The following is a 20627-nucleotide window of genomic DNA, read 5'->3' on the forward strand; positions in this document are numbered from 1 at the left end:
AAAATTTACAATACATAATAATTCAATAAAAAAAATATCAGAAGTTATCAATGAAATAAAATTTTATGTACTTTTCATTAAAAAAATGTGTATATGTAATTTAATAGGCATACAAGGAAGTCATGTTGTGTACACATCAGATTTTTACTGTCAAAAGTATAGTTTTTTTCTTTTAACTGAGTCAGATTTGAAAACAATGTCAATTTTGGACACATATTTTGCTTTCACTGCACAGTAATTATTATACTGGGTGGAAGTCAACCAATCAATTACTAAAATAAAACAGAAAAATGAAAAAAAATTGATTATGTTCATGATCATAAAACTAAACATCATTATAAAATTTTAATCTATATTGTTATGTTTAATTCCTGTAGAATTTTTAACTCATTGTAAAGCTGTTAAATCTAATAAATAATAATGACAGTTTTTTGTAGCAAAGTTTTACTTATTTTCATTGACTTTAAAATTGATTAGTTTTTTTATTGGATGTAGTTAGCAGAACTAAATCCACATAGGAGAAAATAAATTATAACATCAATCAATAATTTAAAAATATAAATTGGTATGATAAAACATTGAAATAGATATATTCAGAAAACATTTAAAAAATACCACTATTTATTAAAACCTCAATTCATTCATATGTGTGCTAAATAAACATTTACAAAAATATGATCCATAGAGTATAAAATTTATATTCAACGTAATGCGTAACCAAAATAAACTTCAATTAAATTATGAAATATACCAACAACATAATTATAATGGTTGATTTTAATTAAAAATTCTCAAATCAATGGATATAATAATTTTATTAAATAAAAAGAAAGAGCTAAGCTATGTCAAATTTTAGGTTAGTGAAATACATTGCAAAACAAGAAAGCACTCAAAACCATTTACAAGTGAGATTATTTAAATCTAGAACCAGACTGTCATATAATTATTAAATAATCATCAGTAAAAAATGAGGAAATTGTATAAAAAAAGAAATAAAAATAAGTAAATTAAAAAAAAAAATAAATATATTAAAAACACAATATTTTAATGTATAATATTCTTAAAGGGCATACAACATTTTTACTTCAAACAGGTTTATTTAATTTTGTAGTATATTATTTTATTTATTGCTCAAATAAAGAGCTGAATTTTCTCCTGATGCAATTTGTATTGTTGACAGGACTATAGTTAAAAACATATTTTTATTATGATTTAATGTTTAAAAAAACAATGTGTATCTGACAACTCTACAGCAGTAAATAAATTTTTATTATCATGATATGTGTATATCTTTGGCATTTTCCTCCTAAACATAACTGTAATACAATATTTCAAATGTTATAACAGTTACATAGATATGGAGTAGCTATGAAATGTATCAATTTCAATTTTGTGTAACTCTGTTAATATTCATCAGATTCTTTTTTGCTTATATCAAATGATCCGTTGAATTGTTCACTTTATTTGACATTTCCTTTAAACAAAAAAAACAATCTGAAAGAGTACATGTTTTGTATTTATTGCATATCAAAAGATATGCAACAAATACAAAATATATGATGAAAAATGAACTTGTAACTATGATAGTTTTGGGCACACACACCTTTATAGATGAACTAAAGGTTTTTGGATGAAAAAAAATAGTAGAGATATCTGTTACACCAATTTCATCTAAATTTATTGAATTGCTTCTAAAAACTCCAGTATACTGATTGGTAATCTCTATTACACAAGCAATCATATAAGAGTTAATAATTACAAAATATTCACAAAGTTTTCTGTGATGTGACTCAACAACACATGAATACAAACAGACACTCCATGACTGACATAAAATATAATATGGAAACAACAGAAGTTGATAACAATCATAAAGAATTAGGTCTTTTAGAGAAATAAAAAATATGAACTAGTTAAAAAAAAATTAAAAAAGGTTAATAATAATGTGTTCATCATGTTGCCACAATTGTTCTAAATATCACATCTTATCTAAAGATGGTTCATTCCTATACACATCATCGTAGAACTAGAGTTTTTATAACCTTGACCAAGTATCATAAGTTTCTCTGTGTATATAATTGATCTAATAAAATGTTGACAGTGAGCCTCCACAACTGCTATTTTTTTTTTTGTAAGTATTCTCGACTTTTTCAAATTTCTTTGCAGGAAATAGACTTTTTTTTAATATGAAATAACATCTAAACAGTACACTCAAATAAAATGACTGAAAAATTAATTTAAGATAACCAGAGAATCCAAATTAAATCTTAAATTCCTTGCTATAACAAAAAAATAAAAAGTATTCATCTCAAAAAAATAAATTCCAGAATGATCTAATTGAGTTACTGAAAGTTGTTTGTTTAGTTTAAGAAATCATATAAAATGTTACCATCATATCTTTGCATTTCTATCTCATACAACCAATAAAAATAGTAAACAATTTTTTAAAATATTAGTATGTAAAGAAGTAAAGGTGTGGTGTAATAGTATGGATAACTATTCTAAAGAAAAGTAAATAGTCAGATTAGTAAAACTGAATAATACAAGTAGTCCAGTGAGCTGTTTTCAACCAAAATTTTTTTTAACCTGATACAGTTCACAAGAAGTAGTGCAGAAGGGGTAAGAAGTTAATTTTTAGAAAAAAAAAATCAGCTCTCAGTTACAACTGGTTTATTCACAAAATTATAATAATTTTCAGCTATCTCAGGATGGTAGGAGACAGCAGCTTGTTTACAAGTATACAGAGTAATTTTTATAAAGAAAATAAACTGTTGAGGTAATATCACTTCTTTTTTTTTTTAAATTGTGAAAGAAATATTTTTGACGTCTTTGAAAGCTGACTCATTCATTAAACCTCGTATTTATGTCTGTACAGCATTAAGCCAACATACAAGTTCAGAAATTAAGGAGTCTTTTCTGTTGAGATCTTAAATTTTTTCATTCAATGTATAAAACAGATTTTGATAAATGACAGTTCATAAGATAACTGCAAGAAAAAACTATTTTTGAGTATTATACCAATTTTATTTATCATAGAGCACTGTATACCAGGTCAAATTTCATTAATATTAAAATGTGTATGATTTGCTCAAAATATTGACTTAAATAAGTATAAAAGTTGCTATAGTTCATGGGCTTACACAGCACATGAACTTTAGCTCAGTTAAAGATCCCTTTGAATCATTTTTCACTTATAAAATAGAAATGAAAATACCTCAAAATGGCCTCTAAGATTTTTTCCATCAGTGAAGGCAATTTCAAAAGTATTTATAAAATATAGCTTGAAAAAAAAAGACTAGTTAATTATACAGTTAAATATTACTGCTTGTAAAAAATTGGAATGATACCTTTTTCACATTCTAACAGCATACATACATTTCATAAATCATTATATTAAACAAACATTTGTGTTATTCTAGAAATTAAAATTTTATTACAAATAAATACGTTAAAAATTAGGCTACATTTTGCTGGTATGTGAAATGAATATATGTACTAACATGCCAGTTGAATAATTTCTAAATTAAGCTAGAACATAATTATCAATGGCAAATTCAGAAGGATAAATAAATAGACGTCACCATAGTGGTCAAACAAAAGAAATAAGTTTACAGTGAATAGAACAGAAGTGCTATTTTAATAAATTACATAGAACACTGATCCCAAATTCTAATTGTTAATGTTTAATGAAAAGCAAGATACATTGTTAAAATACAAAGGATGTAGAAGAAATTAAATAAAATAAATCTGAAACTCATTATAACTTACTAGATTCATAAGAATATAGAGAACAATGCAGAGGTAAGATATAAAAAATACAGAATACCATTTTGATACTGCGTATGCCGGCATCATCACATCAGGGAAACTGCAAAATAAACAGTTTTGATTAAAATTCTATTGCAAATTCCACCATCCAATTCATTTGAAATGTACATAATAATTTTTCATGTTTAAACTTAATTTTTTTTTTTGTTTTCTAAAAATGTTATACTTTTTTGTTATTGTATTTGTTCATATTTTACTCTGTAACTATTATGTCAAAGACAAAAGTATAACACAGTTTTCCACCAACAGTACAGAATTCAACAATACTTCTTACTTATTGTTTTTCCATTTTAAAAGCGCTTTCGAGGATATCCCTCATCATCAGTTAATAAAAACTTTTTAAAATCACATATTAAACTGAAAAACATTGAAATTGTTGCATATTATAAAAATATGAAGTCAAAAAATTAAAATTAAATATTTCACATAAAATATTTTATTTTAATTCTTTGACTACATATTTTTATAATATGTGATAATTTTAATGTGTTTGAGTTTAATCTGTGATTTTAAAAAGTGGTTATTAACTGACGATGAGGGAAACTCTTGAAAACGCTCTTAAAATGGAAAAGCAATAAGTATAAGGGAAGAGGCATTGTTCAATTCTGTACTGTTGATGGAAAACTGTGTTATACTTTTGTCTTTGATATATATATATATATATATATATATATATATATTTCTGAAATTAATCTTTTTAAGATTTATATTATTCTCCTGTACTGTTAAATTATATTAAATAAACTACCTAGTACAGAATACTGAGATAAGACAAGAATAAATATATATATCATAAAAAGATTCATATCAGTGAAATAATATATACATAAAACACACTGAATGTCTTTTCATAATCATGTAAAAAGATTTATATGAATATTTAATATTTGTAGTTATGCTACATCACTAAAATTTGTGTTTTCAAATTTACCAACTAACATTCATGGATCTATAATTTATCATATTCTCCATTTCCATAACTCTTATGCTGCGAAGATGATAATTTTTCTAATGAATTAATTTTTGAAATTGATAGGCATTCTACTTTTAAAAATGGGCTGCTTAAGATTTTAGATCAGTTTAATTTCTTTTATCATATTTGTAATCTTGCATATGTTTCTTAAACTTCTGGCTTGTTGTAACTGTCAATTTTTCTCTATATGGTATGACAATATTCATGTAATATTTAAAATATATATATTCATAATTTTGTAATAATATATATATTTGTGTATATAATGAACTTCTGGAAACACTAACAATAATAAAAGAAAAAAATATGTCAGCTGTACAATAAGTGTATTGAAATTATATATTAACTAACAGAAAAATTTATCTTCCCCGGTTAGGTGTCTGCAATAAATGAGTTGAAAACTGGATGTCTGATTGCTTGATCAATAACATTTTGGTAAGCATCTTATTTCCTGTTCACTTTTCAGTAAAAGTGGTTCATATAAAATAAGACTAACTTTAAAATAAAAAAAGGATAAGCATTTTTGTTAGAAAGTGGGAGCACATGGGAATACAAAAAAAATAAATCATTATACACAACAGAAACCGAACACATGATCAGAATAAAGAAATGTGAAATTTATGGCAATTTTTTCAAGATTTATAATAAATGATAGTAAACTAAGAATAATTTAAGTTGCCTAGTGGATGATGTAACAGATGAAAATTAACCTCTGTAATATTTTAGAAGACTTCTAATTTCATACAAAGGTGTAAATTTTTCAAATGACAACACTAGATAAACAAATAATATAAAAAAATAATATTGCCTAACCGAAACAAAATGACTTGTCATTTTTGTGTAATTTGTTTTACATGTCCGTATATGGTGAGAGTTTACTGGCAGTTTGTAATGTTAACAACCATTTATATTATTTCAGCTATATCTCTGTTACTTATTTATGAGCCAATAAATAAAAGCAGGCAATTTCATGTCAATAAAATTATAACAAAAAAAAGAAGAAAATTCATAGAACAAAATTATTTGAATTTTTAATACAAGCAGTAGGAGAAAAATAGATTTAAATAAACCCATGATCATTAAATGCTATATCAGAGAGAAAAACTGTTAAGGTTGTCTTGAAGATTTGTTTTTTCGCATTATAGTTTCCCTCTTCCAATTATAAGGTAGTTACTGATACTTTCTGACTCTGTTTACTTATTGAATAATTAACTATTGATTACAATTACTATTATATAATTACACTGTATTTGGGATTGTCATTATAAAATATAATTATATCACATATCTACAAATATTACCACACTTACTCAGTGGAATATTGTGATAAGTCTACTGTACAGCAACTTCTATTTTTACAAAATAATTGCTTCTGTTAGTTTTACAAAACCATAAATTAATTCTTTATCTGGAACAAAGTGGGACAATAATTTTGAAAATACAAGTTACACTGCAGCAGATTTATCTTTAAATAACAGATAACTGATCTAGCTGAAGAAAAAACTGTACAATATTAAAAAATATTTATTATGAAAAAGCATAATCTCACAAAATATTTAAAAATCTTTTTGTGAAAAGTAATTTATCTGATAATGCATAAATATATAAATAAAATGATAAATAAATACAGTATGTATAAGTTTTAATACAGTTTTGGTAACAACAAAGATAGTTTCAAACATTAAAAAATAATTTCCATAATGCAATATGGAAATTCTACATTCATCTCTTAAGCGATTCAATAATGACAATTAAAATTAAGGGCTAGTAATATTAGATATGAAAGAGTACAAACCCAGTTTAACTTACTTGGCAGTTGTTAGGAGAACAAACATTGTTACAAAACTATTGTATAATGTGCTGAACTGCTCATTATGAGGGTACTCAGAAAACAAGTGGTAACCAAGAAGTGCGTAAAGAGCTACAAAAAATAAAATTAATGCAAGCATATCCAATATAGGAGGCAATGACTGCAGTATCTGTCTAATACATCTACGAACACCGCCGAGATGTCTGGTATCAACAAGAAAGATCGGACGTAAGGCTCTTGTCGCCCGAAAATGGCTTGACTGTCGAATTAGCACTACTATTGCTTCCATTACCATAATTCCCAAGGTAATGCACTGCAAATAAACCAAAACAATTTCTTTTATAACAAAATTAATTTAATTAAAAAAGTTTTTTTGGTGATAAATGCAGCAATATATAACAATCATTTTACTTTTAACATTTTTCATTAAAAAGTGAAAAAACAACCTACACTTACCTGGTAAAGACTTGATGGAAGGAGATGTGATTTAAACAGGCTAAATACATTATAGCAAATATAGGTCTCTTAAATTATACGCTTTAAATGTTTTAAATTCCGAGATATTTTTAAGAATTCTATTCATATTAAATAAATATTTATTGACTGTATTTCTACGAGCTACAGCAAAAATACAAAGCTGAGGATGATTTAATTTTTTCTTTGTATATTACACTGATGTTACTTGTCATGATTCTAGATAAGATGTTAAAAACTCTGATCAGAGAGTCCTTCTGTGGGGTTATTGTCTCTCCTTCTATCCTCTCCTAAGTGCATTTACAACAATGTAACATTCTGTCAGAAACAAAATAAAAGTGGGCATTATTATTATAATAATTCATAATTTTATGTCTGGGAAGTGGGTTAGTTTGAAAATGGTAGTCCATACTTAATAAAATATATATAAAAATGACACCAAGCAGTTTATGGGAGTAAGAGTAAAGAACTGATATAATAATCAGTTATCAATGAAAAGTCTAGAAAGACTTTCCCAAAAGAACATTCTTATTTTTTATTAATTCATTTTTAACAAAGTTATTATATGTAACATTTACTTACACTACACATGCTGAATTAATATAAGTTATTTATCTTATGTTTTGGTGGTTCATAGCATATTTTTTTTTTCAATTATTAAAAATATTTTTTCCACCATTATTATTTATATATTTTAAGCATGTTAGTAAACCCTACATTAGCGCATTTGAACCAAGTTTATAGCTTAAACCATTGTGTAAGTTTAATTTTGATGGTCATTTTGAGGTGAACCCAATGTCTATTTGTGTATCTTTGTAATCTTCTAACAATACTTAATCCAAATTCAAAATCAAAACCAAAATCTGAGACAAGTGTTCACATACATACATACATACGTATTGAATTCAATAACGAACTATTCGTTTGTTGAACATGTGAATAAACAGTGGGTACACACAATGCCAAATTAAACAACTACATAGAAAACTTACTTTAATCATTGTTCGTTTATGGTTTAATATTGTTCTCCACCCAATCCATCTTAATTTTAAAGCTACCTCAATTCCAATAATGGAAAGACAGAGCAGTTCTATTGTTCCATGTACGCCAACTGGAAGCTGAAAAAATGTAAATTATTTAATTAAAATTGCATAATTAAAAATTATTTATTTTTACAATATGGAAAAAGCAGCAGTGTTCATTACAAGGAAAATATTCTGTACCTAATTAAAAATTTGGATTGTTATCCTGATTATGCCTTTATCAAAATTGTTTAGAAAAGAAACGCATCTTAAATGGCTATTTTATGATAATACACTTATTATTACAATAAATGTAACTATACATTTTTAGAAAAGTAGAGATAATAAATATGTATTAATGATAATAGTATAAAGTTCATTATAAGTGTATTTAAGTTAATAAACATTATCATACAATTTTAGAAAATATAATAAAGAAACATTAAACGAGGACTTGCACAGGTAAAATGATTTTTTGAATTTGTTCATTAATACCTTAGAGGTTTATATAAGATAAGCCTCTTAAAAGAAAATATTTCTGTTTCTACAACATGAAAAATATATTTAAACAAATTAAAACTGTGTGAAAGTTGATTGGGTACCCATTATTTTATTTAATTAAATACTGCATAACAATTTTTATTCCTTTATTTCCACACCCTGTTTTCTTTTTTTTCGTTTGATTTATTGACTTTTTTTAGCTCAATTTATTTATTTTTTTAAAAACTTTTTGGCAGTCACGTTTTTTAATTTTTATAATTGTTTTTATTATTTATTACTTTTCGGTGATCATAGAGAGAATTCACAATTCTAAAAATTATGGATAGTATGTATTTAACGTACTGGGGCACATGAGGAAACTGTAAACATTTCAATTTACCTTAATTTAATTGGCGTATACTTACAGATTTCTTAACCAATTGAATTCTTCAAGAGACTTTTTATTGTCTGGATTATAACATCAATTCTCTGGGATCCAAACCACTAATAGCTACATTTTCCAATTGTCTCACGCGACTCAATGCTACATAGGCCGGAAGCAAGATAAGCAATATCTATTAATGCCAATTTCTATTATTAAGCTCAGTACGATCAAAGGTCTTTTCTTATTTATTAAAATAATCTATTATGTATCATCCATCTTTTATAGTAAGCCAGAAGATAAATCTACAATCATTAATTATATCAACAAATAAGTCTTAATTTCAAACCTTTCAAAATCTTTGAAAAAATTACAATTTCTTTTTATAGAATATTTCATTTGGAAAGGTGTAGTAAATTATTATTTAATTGTTTTATCAGGATGGAGGAAAATCTAATCAATGCTAAAGTGGAATTGAGCCAATATCATATCAAATGTTTTTGATAAAGTTGGTTTAATAGTTAACAACGCATTAAGATTGGGGGACACAAAAATTCATTAACAGCATTCTTCAAATCAAGAAGCATGGTGCATTGGTTTGTTTGCTGTAAGTGCTCACACTTTTAGTTTTAAAAGTAAATCGTTACAAAATGTTTTGATAATACATTATCATATTTTAAATATATAAATTTTTTTACTCTTATTCATAGATGTATAATCAGTTTTATACTCTTGCATCCCTGTTCCATTTTTCACCTTTTTGCGATTTTTAAGATTGGATACATGCTATCTCAAAATTTACTTGGATGGTGGAGTGGGGGGTTATGTTTGGTATATTAAATAGGGGGAAACAGCTTGTTAGCTCCTCCGCTCTGTTCTGTCATCAGTAGAGCCATATCATATATGCAGCAGTACCATGATACATGATATACAGCCAACATATCACCCAATATAACCATTATATTACCATTTTATAACAATTTATATTTATTTATTTTAAAAATATAATTCAACCAAAATTAACCAACGCATTGCTAACCTTGACTAATTAACAAAGTAATGTTTGAGTATTTAAATAATAATTCAGTAACTATTGCAATTATTTATTCATTTAAATAATCAAAACATTATTGTTAATTAGTCTAACATAATTATTAATTACAAAGCGTACACTAAATTCAGTTAATTTATATCTATAATTATATGCAGCAAACTTTTGGGTTATTGTTAAATATCACCCGATATCAAAAAATATCAAAATAATAACATATTCATAATCAGCATGTAAAACAGATCTAGAATCGATCATTTTTAGACAATTTTTTTCAAACTGTGGTACCACCTAAATTACAAGACAGGAATTAGTTTTTCATTTAATACAATAATGAACAGAAAATACAAGAATTAAAATTTATTATTTTATGTTGCTTAAGTTAAAATTTTTGTTTTGTATAATATTATATTATTTTTTTTTCTCTTTCATTTTTTGTTAACTGCTTTATCTTTTATACAGTTTTACATCTCAGTTTTCTTTATTTTAGTTTTGTATTTTTTACTGGTGGAAATAGAGAGCTACAGACATTTGAACACCATATCCCGTAGGAATTACTCCTAATTCCTTAAGGAATGCCTTAACCATATGATTTTTTTCTTTATTTAACATTACCTACAATAAATGAAAAAAAAAAAAAAAAATACTGTGCTGTAACTATTAATAGTAAAGTAACAAAAAAAAAATAAGGTATAATTAAATGAAATATGACTTGCTTAAACCAGAACTTACTATCTATTAGGTAATGACAGTCAATTTAAGCTGCTGCTTTAGTAAGTTTTCATTTTACGGATCACAGTTGCTAACAAAACATTCTAGTAATATTACAGTAATACTGTTATGAAAATTATATTATCAGTTTAACACATTTGTAATGATGCATTTATAAGTATTTGTATTTTTTATCTTGAAATGTCTTTTCGTATTTTCTATTTCAGATAACCTTGTAAAATACATAACATATGTACGTAATATATTTAAAACAAGTAATATTTAAAAAATACTTTATACTTATGATGTTTATGTAAAACCTTTATTTTTCAAGATAAGTGTTATTTAAATTTAAATAAAAAAAAGTCAATGATTTCTTTATTCAATAAAAAGAAATCTCCAGCAGTTTTATCAGCCACTTAGTGACATCTGTTTGACAGCACTTGACCAGGACTTTTAAAATGAAGAATATAAAATTTCTTTTAATTTAAAAAGTAAATTAAAATTACTGAGAGTCAAATCAGAGCTGTGATTGTAATACAAAGTTTATGGAATTTATAAAAAATTTAATAAATTAAATGTAACTGATTAGAAACAATTCTATTATGAAACAATTAGTTTTATTTAATCTTTAAATTCTGGTATTTCGACAAAAGAAAATCGAATTAAATTTTTCTAATGCAATTTAATTTTTCATATATAATTTTAAAAAATGTATTTTTTGTAGTTTCAATAATTTAAGATGTATATCAGTATTATACATCTTAAATAAGAAAAAGAATTCATCTGTTCATATTTTATTAATTATAAACAATTCTTTAAAATTTCCAATATATTCATTAGGAATAATGCATCTGTAATATCTACTGGTGTTGAACATACACTACTGTTCTGTTATGTTTTCTACTGGTTCTTCTTGTTAGGCCTTCAGTTATGTGTTATAACTCTCAGTGGAATAAAGAATAAAAATATGTATATGAACAAAGTTTTGTGCTCAGACTGATATATATATATATATTAATTTCTAGCTTTATGACCTTGGAGAAGCTTTTGGAAATATTTTAACAAAGATGAGGCTGGTGAAATGAAGCTGAAAAAACATCAGATTCTTGCTGAGATCTGAACTCAAGACCACATAAGCAAAAAAATCTTCTTATCATAAATTCAATGTGGGTTGCAAGAGACCTGCATTGTGCCAAAAATATCTTATTCAAAACTTCTACTCTTACAAATCATAGAATCAAGAAATCTTAAATTCCAATAATAAAGTTGTAAGCTGCATAGTTACCAGAAGACCCCATGACACAGATGAATACATTTATATGAGAGCTCAGTGACATGTAACACACAATAGTTGAAACATCAGTGTTTCAGGAAACATGTTAATATAATGATATAAATCATGTATAGAAAATATATAAAAACAATGGCTCTAAAACTGACATCCATACACAACAACTGAATAGCAAAGTTTTATTTATTACAATTTAATGATTTAAAGCAATTTAAGAAGGAAAACAGTTATAAGGAATGACAAAGGCTTACATAAACTAAATTTAAAAACCTGAAATGCCGGAACAGCTGGATCTTCACCCAAGGCGAGAGCTAAAAGAAGAAGAGACGTTGCAAGATCTAGGCCGTAATACCAATGATTGTGTACTGACAGGTAAGCAGGTAATGCTTCTGGGTAACATGGATGTGAATCAAATTTCTCATTGTTTTCACCTTCCTGCAAAGTTTTAAAATAAATCATCTTTAAAAAACATTTTCACAAAAATCTTGTATGACATAATTATTCATGATACTTATGATTAAATATCAAATAATGATAATTAACATCACAAAATTGAATAATTTAATTAAATACTAAGTAATGGAAAAAAACTCAATTTAAAATAAGTAAATAAACAAATAGACAAATCCACTTGTTAAGAGAACCTTAAAAACTTCATAATATTTAAGCAAATGCTAACTAAATATTATTAATAAAGATTATTTTTTTTCTTAATATAAGAATATAAGTAGTTATACTCACTCAAACAAACAAGACTCTCAATACAATACTCTCAACACAATCAAACGCTGCTTTACCACTGTTGTAAAAAAATACTTATATCAACTATTAAACATTAAAGCCATTGACTTAACTACTCAGAATTTTTTTTTATAATTTGTTTAAAAATCAATTTTTGTGCATAGTATGTAAGTTTAATAATGTGATGAAAGGTATATGCTCAAACCAAAAAGTCTCAGATTAGATAGGTTAAGGACTTACAGATCACTGGTTGCTATGTTTATATAATGACTAATGTAGTAATGTTATAATAAATATTATTTAAAATATTGAATTAAGTTTATTTTCTTGTTAAGTCAAATGTTACTGTAGTTTGTTAAAAAATAATTTCCTTTTCCAGAGTGACGTTCCTGATACCTCTGGGAAATACAACCCACTGTATTTTGCAATACTCATATTGTGAATTTCAACCTGCCATCATACTTTTCTTTTATCGACATAACGTGAATTAAAATAAATTTGGATAAAAGGAATACATGTTTATATGTATTTACTATTTCATAACAAATTTAGAAAAATGTTCAGAAAAAATATTCAAAAAAATCAACTGTTGCTCTAAGTTACTGTTAAGTTGTAAATGTTTATTTTTTGTCAAGTCATTTATTTGTGCAGTTTGTTGAGTGCTTTACCAGTACTTCTGAGTTATTTTTGTTTTATATATTTCTTAAAAACTAAAACTTGTATAAAAGCTCAATTTTTTATTGTCATTTAATTACAACACAATACAGATATTTTGTTAAAAACTGGCAATAATTTTTAAAAAAGCTATTTGATTTACTGTTACTTTACTTTTTATTTTTTTTTAACTACACAATGATCAAATTCTTAAACTGAATTATCTATTTTTCAATTGCAGATGCTTGAACACTGGAAAATTTTATAATTTTTAACTTATTTGAAAAAAAAATAAAAAGGTTGCCCACACACCTCTAAAAATATCGCTGCTTCATGGTAATTCATTTCCCAGTGATAATCAGCATCCGATGCAGAGTCAGCAGGACTCTGCAACTCAACAACCGAACCATCTCGATTCAAACTAGCTCTGCTTCCTATCTCATTGGGAAAATCATCACTATGATCTGAAAAAGATACAAATAATTATAAACTATTATAATTAAAATTTTAACATCACTAATTTAATTACACTAATTCTAGATACAATAAAACAGTAACAATGTGAAAACATTGGAAGAGTTCAATTTTATCAGTGAGAAAAACCATAATTTAAATACTATAATACAGAAATGAATATTCAAATTAGACTTAAAAAATAACTGAGACTTACACATTACAATGACTTTAGCTGCAGTACATTAAGTTTTGAATAGATAATATTAGCTAGATGTAGTTTATTGTACTGATAGATTAATTCCATACGGTGATAATAAATCAGCAAAAGCGGCCTTTATTAATTCATTTAAACATATAATATCGGCACTCATCTAGTTTATTAACATAGATGCTTTACTTAATGGAAAAAATCAACATTTATTCTAAACCACTTGTTCATACAAAAGAGTAAACAGATGAAAAGTACAGCACATAGATAAGACTCATAATATGTGTACTTGTTATACACTATGCACAATACTACACAGTAATGTGAAAAACAAATATACCCAACTATTACTGTATTGTAAATACAGAATAATACATTACCTCTTTAAATAGTATGCATAAATGATCTATTTCTATTATAAAAACAGGCTCTCTTGTGGATGAAAATAAAAAATCTATTTGCTATTGATAATACAGTAACAATAAATTTCAGTAAGTTCTTTAACTCTTCATAAATTTGTAAATTTACACTACTTTAAAATTTTATTTCAAATTTATACAGTTTTATCACGTGTTTTTTTTGGCGTAGTAACTAAATAATGACAAGTGGAATATCTTATAATCTTGGAATCGCCAACATGGACTACACTGAAAAAGGTAAAAAAAAAAAATTTCAGTTGTTACAGTACCTATCACAGGCATTATGCTGAAAAGAGTTTATTTATGCCTATGTGAGTGTATATTGCATCCAAACTAGTGTTGTTGTTCTTTTAGACTAACTGATAATTTTTAATACTCCTTAATTTTGACTATCATAAGCAATTCAGAACCAACTTACATTATGTCAACATTACTTTTCTTTTCCAACATCTGTTTTCTGCAGTCACACATCCAAAAATTATAAATATAAATCACGTGCACTTATCAAACTTTATGAAAAGTGTCTGCACAAAATCAAAGCTTTATTTTCATTTTTGTAGCTTCCAATATCTTTTAAAAAATCGTGTTAAGAGAATGCTGATTTTAATAATTGAAAAATAATATTTTAATGGATAAATAATATTTCTATTTATAAAAAAAATGCCAGTTACATGTGTTAATCATTTTTAACAAATTTATTATAAAGAATTTGAGTTTAATCAAACAGTTATGAAATTAATTAAAAGTATTTCTATCTTTTTAAATTAATATTTGTTTTCTGCTGAAAATAATAAATTGCACAGCGTTGTATTTGAGCTCTGCTGATACACCAATTGTCAGAATATTGAAAAAAAACTTAACAGATTCCATGTATGAATTGCAAACAAGTTACTTTGCTGGTAAAAATTTATAGGAAAAAATGTTTTACGGCTATTCTATCAGCCAGTAAGCAAACTAAATTATTAACATAATCATTAAAATGAATAAGCAATTTTATTTTTTTTTTAATTGATCAAGTACATAAATATATTTACTAATTACAACACACAGGCAATATATAATTGATAAATGTTCTAATGGACATAGACCATCTATGGTCTAATAGACATTAATAGATCATTTATTACTGTCTTGGTAACTATTATTCCTGGAATAAAACTTACTATCAAACAAATTGCTATTCAACTTTCAGTTAGCGTAATTGAACTTACAGTAGTGTGCAAATTAATCTGAACACAGGGAATTCTTTGTTTATTTCTATGTCGTGACTATTATGCTTGACCACACCTATTCTTTAAATTGTCTGTGTAATGTAAGGTTATTTTTCTCAGGTTATTTAACAATTTTTGTGTCATAAATAGTGTTAAGTGAAATTTTATTTCATTTTTTATAACAAAATCATACTTTCATATTTTTTGTTCCTTGTCTTGAACGTATAATAATCAACATAACTCCAAGAAAGAATTCAAAAATTGTCTCTCTCTTTCTGAGCATACTAGTATAACAGAATGACAAATAGCTTCTGAGTGTGGTATTTGACTAAGGACAGTGAATGCTATTTTAAAACAATTTAAAGAAATTGGTTCCTCTTAACCTCAAAGGAAAGGCAAATCTGGCTATAAAAGAAAAACTACTCCGAAACAACATCAGTTATTAGTGAGAAAAAGTAAACTTGATCCAAAATTATCTACTGTAGACTTAAATCAAGAATTAGCAGGCAATGGAACAGATTTACACATGACAACTGTTTGTTTAGATGCAGACTTCTTGTAGCTGGGCGGAAAGCTCATTGGCAAGCTAAAAAGCAGCTTTTAACATCAGCAATGGGCAAAAAAAAGGGCTCTTGTTCATTATTTCCAGAACATGGTATGTTGAAAAGTGATGATATAAGATTCCGAAGGAAAAAAGGGCTGTGACAAAACTTCAAAACAAATTCGCACAAGGCAACAGTGTTCAAGCAAGATTTGGTGACATGCCATATTATCAAAAAAGTAAAAAAATTGTTGAAGAATGAAAGATTAAAATGCTCCTGTGGCCAGGCAACTCTCCAGACCTTAAACCCGTTAAAAGTCTTTGGGCAAAAGTTAAAAAGTAACTCAAAAATGAATTAAACACAAAAACTGACCTCATTAAAGCAATAGTATCAGTGTGGTTTCAAAATGAAGAAATAAAAAAAAAGTGTAGTACTCTCGTTAATTGATGCCAAATCATATATGTGAAATGATTAAGAATAAAGGAGGGCATATTAATTACTAAATATTCACAAATTGTATAGGTATGATTTTTTTCTGAATAAAGTTACTTTTTATTAAATAACATCTGTGTTAGGATTAGTTTGCATACTACTGTAGTTGTTTCTTGTATTAACCAAATCTGTAAATTACAACATTATTTTTCAGCACACTGGTCAAAAAATATTTATCATAATATTTGAAAGAATTAGTTTTTAAACACAAAATTAAAGTTATTTATAGCTGTCAGATGAAATATATAAGGATTAAGAGACAGAAACTCTTGAAATAGATTTGTCATACATCAATTTTTTGTTAAATGTCTTAACGATTAAATTTCTTTATTTCATTTTGGCATCTAATATATTTGAACAGCTCATTCTATAAATATCTTAAAACATGGTTTACTCGTAATTTTAAGTCGTAAAAGGATGGAGATATGCAGATAAAAGTTTGATGGGAACAATGCACTGTAATAGTGTGTGTGTGTGTGCACATGCAAACTATACACCAACAAAAAGCTCTTTGTTGTTGAGCCCATTCCCAAACAATTAAGGGATGCAATATAGTAAAAAAATCAACACTTCATCGATCTGAAATGTTAGCCGATAATAATAACATTTTTAATCTGCAAATATGACTTCTTTTCAGTAACCTTTTGAAAACTTCTGATTAATTTGATCAATTACTGAGAGTAATTGAAATAATTACTCTATTGATGAATTACTACACTATACTGACTACATACTATATTGATAAAATTAATTACTACAGTAATTTTATTATTCTAATGGATGAATTTAGAAACTAATTAAAAAATAAATAAAAACCAACATGAACTTTCAGCACCTTCCTGTAATGTGAATAATAATTTTTTTTGCAGGCCTCCCACACACTTCTACACCCTGCTAAAGCCTTATTCTAAGGCTTTAAGTGCTTAATCGAAAATAATTATTAACATTTATTTTTACATCTTATCAAGATATCAAAGTCCTCAGAATTAAAATAAATATTAAACAAAGAACAATTAATTACACGGAAAAACATCAAACACATGTAGATGAACATGAACACAAATAACTTACAAAGATTTTATATATATATATATATATATATATATATAACATTTTCATCACACTATAATTTGTACAGCTGACTTTTAAATTTTGGCTCTCTCTTATTAAAAAAGTCAATCCATACAAATATGTCATTAGCCGTCTCAACACATCTATACAATGGTGATGAGTTCATTTCCTTACCAATGACTTAAAAACGTTACATCTTCTAATACGCCAATAAGAAATTTATATAATTATGCAATAATTTATATACATACATTGCATCAGAATTTCTACACCTCACATGAAGCAGTGTTAATTTCGTGAGACTGCAATGTTTATCATAATTCTCATCCGATTGAAAACCTCTGTCAGTCAAAAACCACAGAAACCTCTTTTGAACTTCCTCAATTTGAGCAGAAGATACTGCCGATCGCTATTCCAAACAGCTGAACAGTATTATAGCACCAATCTAACATTTGTTTGAAGGAGCCGAATAACTGACTCAGCATACTGGCAGTTTCTACTAATCCACTAAATTAATCCAAGACTCTTCCTGGCTCTGGAAACTATCCTACTGATATGTTCAGTAAATAGAAGCTGTTCATCAATATGAATACCCCAGTCCAATACAGTATTGACATGTTTCATTTTATTGTGTCTAATTGGGTAATCAAATTTAAGTAAAAGTTTTCCTAGTATAGGAAATGACTGCAATTTCCTAGTATAAGAAATAACATAAGTAAATCTTGCTAATGTTCAAACTCATAAGGTTCCTTACGGACCATTGGACAAGCTTGTTTATAACATATTGGAGGACAGCCCTACATCAAATCCATCAATCTTTCTACAGATCTTAAGATCATCAGCATATAAAAGGACTCTGGATGACAAGTCGTTGTATACATCATTAATATAATTATTATATATTTTATAATATTATTATTATATTATTTATACATATTTTTATATTATTGTTATTATTTTACATTATATATTTTATTAAAAATATATATATATTTGTTTTTATCAGTTGTTATATTCCTCAAACACATACAAGAGAGATCTGTGCTTCATCAGAAAGTTTTTTGTTTGTTTTATATATATAAAGAGTAATTATATACGTAATTAAAACCATTAAAATAACAGATAAGTTTACTACCTCAGTGGGTGAAATAAAATTAAATCTATTGCTTTTGCTATCTGATGGTAGGTAATGGTAACACATTTGAATAAATTTTAATTATAGAAGTAAATTATAAATTTCTGAATAAGTAAAATTAAACAGTACTTCCTAATCTGGTTATCATATTCAAATTTAATTGTTCAGTAATATTTTCATTGGTGTTTTTATTTATGCGAATATTTTCAAGCATAAGGGTTTAAGTTTGTTGCTATCGATTTCTACTTATGGCACAATTTTTTATTTGAAAATTTGCGTCCCTTTCCCTAATGTGATCAGAAAAATTAATTTTTTTATTGTATTTATGTTTGTAAATATTCCTGAGTTTAAAAAAAATTTATTAATATCTGTCAATCAAATGTAGAATTTTTTATAATTTTTCTCTAATTTTATAGACATCAGCTTTATTATAAATATACAAACTAACAATAATAATGTTTATTTTCCTAGTGTTCATTAATATACATAATTATTAGATACATTATTAATTACAACTGAAAATAGTACATTGATAGGTATAAATTGAACATACTTAATTTACCCAATAAAACATACTTTAAGATACAAATAAAAATAAAACTTATCATTAAATGAAATAAACAAGACATTTAGAAATTACTTATCTCTTGATGAAAAAAAAAAACAGTTTTTAAAGATTACTTCTGGTTAATTATTTTTACAAGTAATTAATGGAATTGCAGTGGCTATAGGATTTATTTGATTACTTCATAATTAGTAAATAAAACTATCTTACTAGAACATTTGTTCATCATTTTACATGTTCTCTTCAAGTCATAGACTTTCCATCAAGAGCACCATTTCATAATAATACTACTCTAAAATTAATAAATAAACAATTACAATAAAAAGAGATTTTCATTTGAAATTAAACAAATTCAAATATGTTTTTCTCTTTAGCCAAATAATTCATTATTAAAAACAATTTTGACGTGCAAATAAAAATAAACTCTTCACATTCTCTCACAGAAACAAGTAAATTTTTTAATAATTTCCTGAATATATTAATATTGTTACAATTTTTCACATAACTCAGTCAGATGTTAAAAGTTTTCTGCTATATTCTATGCATATAGGTTTTGGTGCTATTAAGTAAAATCTTCTAAAACAATTCCTCCTTGGCTTAGACAATATGAGATTGCTAACTGAACTCGAATATTAACCTTATAACCACTTTGTAGATACAAAGTACAAAGCAGATTAAGTTGTTTAAGAGTAAATATGAGTGGGTTTTAACTGGCTTTTTGCATATAATTTGAACAAGGTGTTTTTAACTAATAATTATGGCCTGAATGTTTTGTATACCTCATTCCAATGCTCAACCCTTAACCTGAACTTGACCAATGCAGTATAAATCATTTGTAAACGCTAATAGGATAAAAATCTTTTAAGTAATAAAATCTCTTCACACATTTCATTCTTTATTTATTTTTCATTTTGTATTTCTTTGCTTATTTCAAGATAATTTACTATAAATAATCAATCCTAAGTCTACCTGTTCAATATCACTGTTATAAAAACCAATCTCAGAAACAAGGGTACCTGTTCACCAAATCAGTGATCACTCTACCCTTCAGTTGAAAATTAATGTAATTCATCTAAGGAATGTTCAGTGATATTCTGTTTTTAGTAAG

At 26.0% G+C, this 20627-nt stretch overlaps 1 protein-coding gene across 6 annotated transcripts in view; it reads right to left on the minus strand.

The window, feature by feature from the left end:
* The window catches only part of LOC142323371 (two pore channel protein 1-like), a 71603-nt gene that overhangs the window by 29462 nt on the left and 21514 nt on the right, over positions 1–20627 (minus strand). For 4 of the 6 annotated variants that reach the window (XM_075362903.1, XM_075362904.1, XM_075362905.1 and 1 more), the window contains 5 exons: positions 13733–13884; positions 12296–12460; positions 8078–8203; positions 6611–6924; positions 3769–3868 (listed from right to left, as the gene is read on the minus strand). In XM_075362903.1, the coding sequence (XP_075219018.1) occupies positions 3769–3868; positions 6611–6924; positions 8078–8203; positions 12296–12460; positions 13733–13884 (857 nt within the window). Of the gene's footprint in view, positions 1–3768; positions 3869–6610; positions 6925–8077; positions 8204–12295; positions 12461–13732; positions 13885–14090; positions 14231–14464; positions 14484–20627 lie in introns of those variants that run through there. The other 2 variants (XM_075362908.1, XM_075362907.1) reach the window with 2 other exon arrangements.

This window comes from Lycorma delicatula, chromosome 4 (assembly GCF_047948215.1).
Source record: "Lycorma delicatula isolate Av1 chromosome 4, ASM4794821v1, whole genome shotgun sequence".
Classification (NCBI taxonomy): domain Eukaryota; kingdom Metazoa; phylum Arthropoda; class Insecta; order Hemiptera; family Fulgoridae; genus Lycorma; species Lycorma delicatula.